The 7,515-nt window shown below is 37.6% G+C and overlaps 1 protein-coding gene across 2 annotated transcripts in view; it reads left to right on the forward strand.

The window, feature by feature from the left end:
* tnpo2b (transportin 2b) overlaps positions 1 to 7,515 on the forward strand; it is a 33,684-nt gene that overhangs the window by 20,840 nt on the left and 5,329 nt on the right. The window contains exons 13-20 of one of the 2 annotated variants that reach the window (XM_014026868.1): positions 561 to 786; positions 868 to 1,039; positions 1,134 to 1,328; positions 2,428 to 2,586; positions 5,111 to 5,204; positions 5,490 to 5,588; positions 5,673 to 5,768; positions 7,124 to 7,199. In XM_014026868.1, the coding sequence (XP_013882322.1) occupies positions 561 to 786; positions 868 to 1,039; positions 1,134 to 1,328; positions 2,428 to 2,586; positions 5,111 to 5,204; positions 5,490 to 5,588; positions 5,673 to 5,768; positions 7,124 to 7,199 (1,117 nt within the window). The remainder of the gene's footprint in view (positions 1 to 560; positions 787 to 867; positions 1,040 to 1,133; positions 1,329 to 2,427; positions 2,587 to 5,110; positions 5,205 to 5,489; positions 5,589 to 5,672; positions 5,769 to 7,123; positions 7,200 to 7,515) is intronic. The other variant, XM_014026869.1, reaches the window with a different exon arrangement.

The following is a 7,515-nucleotide window of genomic DNA, read 5'->3' on the forward strand; positions in this document are numbered from 1 at the left end:
CCCCCACCCCTTCGCGAGCGTCCCCACCCCACTGAAATGATCAAAACGGAAGCGGAAAGTGGTTCTTAAAGAGACAGAGGCAAATTCCAAGGCGTTTGGAAGAGGAAGTGATGAGAAGATAAGTTTATTTTCTATTTAAACATGAAAACAGCATTTTAATAACAGCTAAAGGTGACATAGATATTTTACTATGGTATAGTATTTAAATGTATGCCTGAGAAACACATAATATTGCCCCTTTAAAATGAGCAAAATAGCAGGAAAAACAAAACGAATGCAAAGGTTAAAATCAGCCAAACTCTAGCTAAAAAAGCTAAAGAGTAGCCAAAAGAAGCAGAAACGTTGTTAAAGTCTAAGTGTAGAAAAAAACAGTATCTAAAAGTTCAATAGCACAAGAAGACAAAAGTAGAACAAGTTTAAGGATTTTATTTAAAATAAAGTTAAACATTAAAACATTTTTAAAGTTAAAAAACAAAAGTCATAGAACACTATATGCCGAGTCAGCATTCACACAATAAGAATAAAAGCTATAACCATAAAAATGTTTTGTCTCTTTTCAGGTTGTATGCAGGGTATGGTACCTTACCTGCCTGAACTGATTCCCCACCTCATCCAATGCTTGTGTGACAAGAAGGCTTTGGTCCGCTCCATCGCCTGCTGGACTCTCAGTCGCTACGCCCACTGGGTGGTCAGCCAGCCCCCCGATGCTCACCTTAAACCCCTCATGACAGAACTTCTCAAACGCATCCTTGATGGCAATAAGCGAGTTCAGGAGGCGGCGTGCAGGTGCAGCCTTTAGTTCTTTATCGTCCTTGTTTCCTCCCACTTCCTGCTCATATATCCTCACCCGTCGTCTTTTCCCTGCAGCGCCTTTGCTACCCTCGAGGAGGAGGCGTGCACGGAGCTGGTTCCGTATCTGAGCTTCATCCTGGACACGCTGGTTTTTGCTTTCGGGAAGTACCAACACAAGAACTTGCTCATTCTCTACGATGCCATAGGAACCTTGGCAGATTCTGTGGGACACCATCTCAACCAGCCAGTGAGTCCTAAACCCTCACACAGCTTGTGTAGTTAGACATCCCAGATAAGGTTGTTTTATGTCATCGACTGAACTTTTATGTTTGTTCTTCTAGGAGTACATACAAAAGCTGATGCCTCCTCTGATCGCGAAGTGGAACGAGCTGAAAGATGAAGACAAAGACCTGTTTCCTCTGCTTGAATGTTTGTCATCTGTTGCCACAGCGCTGCAGAGTGGCTTCCTCCCATACTGCGAGCCCGTGTACCAGCGCTGCGTCACTCTGGTCCAGAAAACACTGGCTCAGGCTATGGTGAGCCCCGCTACCTGCTCACACCACGAACTGTTGGCACTAACTTTTTATTAGGGCTGGGTATCGATTCAGATTTCCCAAATTGATTCGATTCACGATTCATGATTCACAACGATTCAGGATGATTCACGATTCAGTTTGATTGATTTTTAAATTAGTTAAGGATATCAAGCAGTAACACATTTTCTTTAATATGTAAGACATTGGTTAAAATTATAAACATAAAGGGCAAACTTGTAAATTGGAGTTTAATCTTGAAACAAAACTGTCTCAAGTTTCAAAGGTTTAACCTAAAAAGGAATTGCAAGAGAAAGTGTTGTTGAAACATTAGTTTTTTAAGAAATTAAGAATAATTTTCTTGATCACTAAGAAGTGATGGAATAAGGTTACAGGAGAGGAGGTGGGATAATATAAGTGTATACTTCTGCCCACTCTTTTGGGATAATTTTATATTTGTAACGTTTCTGTTACCTTCTGTTCAATAAAACTTATTAATGAAAAGAAAGAAAGAAAAAACAGTACATCAGCTAAAAACATTCCATCACTGTGAATTACATTAAGATGTTTCTAAAATTTATAAATAATATAAGTAACAAAACTAAATGATTTTGTTAAACTGTCATCGTTCACACATTTATACAGGAGGAGAACAGTTTCAGTCAGATGTTTACATACTGTAGTTTTGGTTCGAGCCGCTCGAAACCCGCTTCGTTTCCCGCTACCGTGTCCGAGCGCAAATCTTTGCAACAAAAAAAAAAGTCACTATGGTCTCTGTTATGTTTAAGTTCAGCTGAGAATCAGCTGTAATGTTAGTGATTCCTTAGTTACTTTTGTTTTGCCCCGGACAACTTGTTGACGGGAGCTAACATTAGCACTGACCGACAACTACAGCAAGCCAGGAGTGACAAACAGCGTGGAAACATGCAGCTTCATCACACACAGCACCCATGGGGAAAAAATCGATCTCATGACCTTAGAATCGATTTTCCCAAATTTGAACGAGAATCGATCCAGATTGATTAAATCGATTTTTTTAAACCCAGCCCTATTTATTATGGTGGTTTCCATAAACAGCCTTGGCTGTGTTTGTGTATTCCAGATGTACAGCCAGCAGCCAGACCAGTACGAAGCACCCGACAAGGACTTCATGATCGTGGCCTTGGATCTATTAAGTGGTCTGGCCGAGGGGCTCGGGGGCCACGTGGACACTCTTGTGGCCCGCAGTAACATCATGACTTTGCTTTTCCAGTGCATGCAGGTGAGCAGAGTTCAGTTGCTTCTGGACTGTTTTATGGCTCTTATACGTCTTAAAAGAACTGCTTTTGCTTTCCTCATTCTCTCTGTTTTTAATGGGTTGGAAGGAGAAAAAAGAAAGAAATCAAATCAGCGAGCTGCTAAGTGTTCCACTGACTAAGTTTAAGATAAACGTGTTGTGTGCAGGGGTGGAAATTAGCACCTGCCACTGACCAAATGTGGGTAAATACATGAAATGATGTGTACATTTGAGCACTGCAGCAGCCACAGTGCTGGGTTTGCGGTTTGAACAGAAGAAGCTGCTTTTAATTTGTACTCATCTGTTGGGAGCAGCAGTGGCTGCCTTTCATCAGTGCGCATTGCCAATGCACACTATTGTGATTTGTTTCCCATCCAAGTCATGTCCACTTTGGCACGCTTCTCCTCCTGCATCCTTTGTCCTAGAGCTGCCATTGTAATTTATATCTGTAAAGCTCCTGTGCCAAATGATGGCTATGCCTTTTGGTGCCTGTACAACTTGTAGTTTTTGAAAAATTAATGTTTTATAATTTATAATGGGAGTCAATGGAGCCTTGTATTGTTCCAATACTGCCCCCTGCTGTATCTACTCAGTAATGAACAATAGTTTAATAATGTTTAATCTCAATAGTTCATTGGTTACAATACTAATATGATTGTATTTTTATGTTTTACTATAATGTTGTCCTAATATTGCTCTATTGTTGTAATATATTGAAGTTTAGTGTCAACAATTGCATTGGCGATGTGGCCTCTTTCTGCACACATACAAACTAACCCCTGGCAATGCCCTCTGCCACAGCTCAAATAGTCTAATGGTTAACTCTATCGACTTTCATGTGGGAGAGCAGGGTTCAAAACCCAGCTACAGCAACTTTAACAAAAAATCTCTACAAACATCATATTGTCACACAATTATCCTCATTACAAACACCTGCTGACTTGACAAGCTCAAGCTGGTATAGAAAACACATTTGAACTTGGTCACAGTTCATTCTGCAAGTCCACTGCTGCAGGTAAAGCCATGCTGCAATGACATGCTACAAGGCAATGCACACTTGTTTTTACATCGTAAAAACCCATGTCTAGTTTTATTTGTGGGAATGTCATATTAAAATTATTAATATATTATTAGTATATCAAAATTATTAATATATTTGATATATCAAATATATCAAAGATATATTGTTGTTGGTCTGACTAAAGTTTGTTTTAAAAAATTACTTCATATTTTTCGATGCAATCCCAAATCAAAACTCAGGAAGATTAGGCATCAAAATGAACCTTGTGGTGTAAACATTGGTGCCAGACCTTTGAACCTGGGGGGGATTTCCATTTGACATTCACATTGCACTTAGAACAGAAATAGACCCATATTTGTTCTTATATAGAACAAAAACTGCAAGACATGAAAGGAAAAAGCTGCATTTATTAAATTAAAGAGGCAAATTTCCCCTAGACCAGAGCTATTCAACTAAACTGCTCCAGGGGCCACAGTTACTGCGGACCAACAGCTGAGGGGCCGAACATCCAGCAATTAAAGTCATTATGTAAATTAAGTATTACAAAGATCTGTTACCTTTGAATCAGTTTGTTTTGCTTCATTTAATCATGAATACAACATACAGAACCCTATAAAAGTAGTGATAATTATACAATATTAAAAACAAAAAGAACACATTCTGCCTCCTGTTTAACACAAATATTATTTTGACATCTCTGACTTGCCAAATTATTAAACCAATTTTATTTTCACTTTCATAGTTTTATCTTCAACTGCTTGTAATTTTAACTGTCTTGAGTGTGCATAGAAATGGTTTTTACCAGCTTATATGTTTCTGTAGATACCAAACATGTCTATGTTTAACTAAAAGAACTTATAGTAATTAAAGTAGAAAAACGGGTTTGAGCTTAAGAGATGACTGAACCAATTGGCGGGCCGAACTTTGGTCACTTGCGGGCCGGATGTGGCCTGCGGGCCACCAGTTGAATAAGCCCTGCTCTGGACCTTCAATAATAATTAAAATAATTTTGTAATTTTTCCACCTTCTAAATTTGACCCAAAGGCATTTTTAAGGCTAAACTTTTTTCCAAGCAGGCAAAGCACCTGAAAAACTTAGAGGTGTTCCACTTACATGGTATTTTAATAAAAAAGCAAGGTTTGTGGTAATGAGAAAACAGAAAGAAAAGGAGAGGCCTCAAGCTGCCACCTTTTTAATTTTGGGCAAACAGGCCGGCTTGAATATGCTGTTAAAAAAAAAAAAAAAACTTAGGCGTACGTTGAAAATTGTTCTACAGAATTAATGGGTTTGAGCAGAAAAACAATATACCTGCCATGAATGTTAAACTTTGAGTGCCAGTACCTAAATGTAGGCACAAAACAATAAAATTAGAGCACAATGTTATACACAAAAGACAGATAGTGGCTGGTTAAATGCTGATACAAGATTTTCATATTTCCACCCCTGATGGTGTGTGTTTATATTTTCTTTGTTTCTCTGTGTTTTTTGTTCCAGGATACGATGCCTGAGGTCAGGCAGAGTTCCTTTGCTCTGCTGGGAGACTTGACTAAAGCTTGCTTCCCTCATGTCAAACCATGTATTGGTAATTATCTTTTAGCATTGATCTGATTATTATTAGATGTGTCTTCAAATTACTGTAGTTTGTGCTGCAGCCTACAGTTATGTTCTGACATCTTTTTGAGTTCATCAATTATAAATAGGTATGGAGATATAGCTTGATTAAAAAGGATATGTTTAAAAAGAACACTGGATTTTTATTTTGTGGAAAGTAATTAAAATATACCCTATTTGTAAAATCATGTTAAAGCCTCTAAAACCTGAAGTCTCGTTTTCAATTTTCTCTGCAATACTTTTGTGTGTCCTTTAGCTGAATTCATGCCGATCCTCGGAACCAATCTGAACCCAGAATTTATCTCTGTGTGCAACAATGCTACCTGGGCCATTGGGGAGATCTGCATGCAGATGGGTGAGTGGCAGCAGGTTTTTTTATTGATGTCAGACAGTGAAGTAGTCATGTATATCAGAGACTGTGTTTGTTTTGCTCTGTCAGGAGTGGAGATGCAGCCATACATTGCTATGGTTCTGACCCAGCTGGTTGAGATCATTAATCGACCAAACACACCTAAAACTTTGTTGGAGAACACCGGTATGTAAATGATTAAAAAAACTGACCAAAGTGTATGCAGCGTTCCTCCTTAAAAAGTCTTAAAAGGCATGGAATTCATTGATCCAAAATTAAGGCTTTAATCAGCCTTAAAATGTCTCAAATCAATCTTTCAGAAGTCTTAAACACACAAACACATTGTAAATAGGATGATTCATCTCAAATATTAAAATAATTGGTAACATTTATTTATGTATTAAAACATTCACATGCAGACTTTCCTCTTTGACATCACTTCCTGTTTCTTCACATGCAAATATCTCAACAACCATCCGTCTGAGCGTCGTGAAATTTGTTTCATAATATGTTAATAATGTTGTCTTTCCAAAAATATATTCACATTTCTTACAAAAAATTTGATGTCACGGGCACTTTAAGGTTTCATCTATAGCAAATTGGGGTTGAGATCCCACTGTGGGTCCTAAAACACCAAATTTTGGGTCGTTAGAGAATTTCCAGGAATTAAATTAAGTTTAAAATTGACTGCTAAGAATGTTTCTGCTATATTTGACAAAAAAGCAGTTAGAAATGGTTAAAAACAAAGAATGATTTTTTTATGAGGACAATGTGCAATTAAAACATAAACATTTGATGCATTGCACCAGATTTAGCCTATGGCTAGTTTACATCTGCAGGCCTCAACACAACATCTAACAATAATAAAAACAACAAAAGAAAATAACAGAAAAATGAAAACAGTACAAAATAAAACAATTTACAATCAACAATAAAAATGCATAAACACCCCACCCCACTCTCTAACACAATTAAAAGGTTATAGCACTAAAAAGTCAACAAAAACCCCGCAACTCCCCCAAACCAAAAGCAAACTCTAAAATTGATTAGGAATATTTGAATACTTCAACCAAAAATACTTTGATTCATGAGTTTCTCCTAGTTTTTTTATTTTTATTTTATTTTTTGTCTTTTGTGTATATTGTGAAATTGGTCTTAAATTAAATTTAATTTGGCTTTAAAAAGTCTTAAATTTAACTTGCCTGAAACTGTAGAACCCTGGTATAGTGGGATTTAAAACGTGTACTGTTTATCATAAGCCAATGTTTATCCCTGTATTTGTGCCCACATGTATCCATGTTTGTCTGTCAGCAAAATATCTCATGGATCAGTGAAAGTAGTTTAATGAAATCCTTAAGTAATCACAATGAGTCAGCTTGATTCCAGATGGTTGCCACAGCCAAGTAGCCTTAACAAACACAACACTATCTAGAAGTTAGTCAAAACCTTGGCATGTGCCGTCAAATGTGTGTCTTTTCAAAACAGCTCATGAAACACTGAAGGGATTTTAACACCGACAAATTTCTGCCGTCTTGTTGTAGCCATCACCATCGGCCGACTGGGATACGTGTGTCCTCAGGAGGTCGCTCCCATGCTGCCACAGTTTATCCGACCTTGGTGAGAGATCATCATACTTCTCACAGCAGCGTTCATGTTTTCTGAGTCGTAATTGAATAAATGGAATTTGTGTTTGTGAGTGACGAGACAAAACTATTCAAGTATAAGTTATTAGAGTTGCTCTTACATAATCACAATGGGCCTCATGCAAGAACCGTTCATACACACAGATTTGTTCTTAAGTTGTGCGTACGAGTGATTTAGGAGAATTTGTGACATTCACCAATGTTTTTGTACGGCGCTTCTGAATAAATGAAAATGATTTAACACAGTTGTTTATACTTTTAGCAGCTCTTTTTATTCCACAGCTGACCTG

This window comes from Austrofundulus limnaeus, unplaced genomic scaffold, assembly GCF_001266775.1.
Source record: "Austrofundulus limnaeus strain Quisiro unplaced genomic scaffold, Austrofundulus_limnaeus-1.0 Scaffold597, whole genome shotgun sequence".
Taxonomy (NCBI): domain Eukaryota; kingdom Metazoa; phylum Chordata; class Actinopteri; order Cyprinodontiformes; family Rivulidae; genus Austrofundulus; species Austrofundulus limnaeus.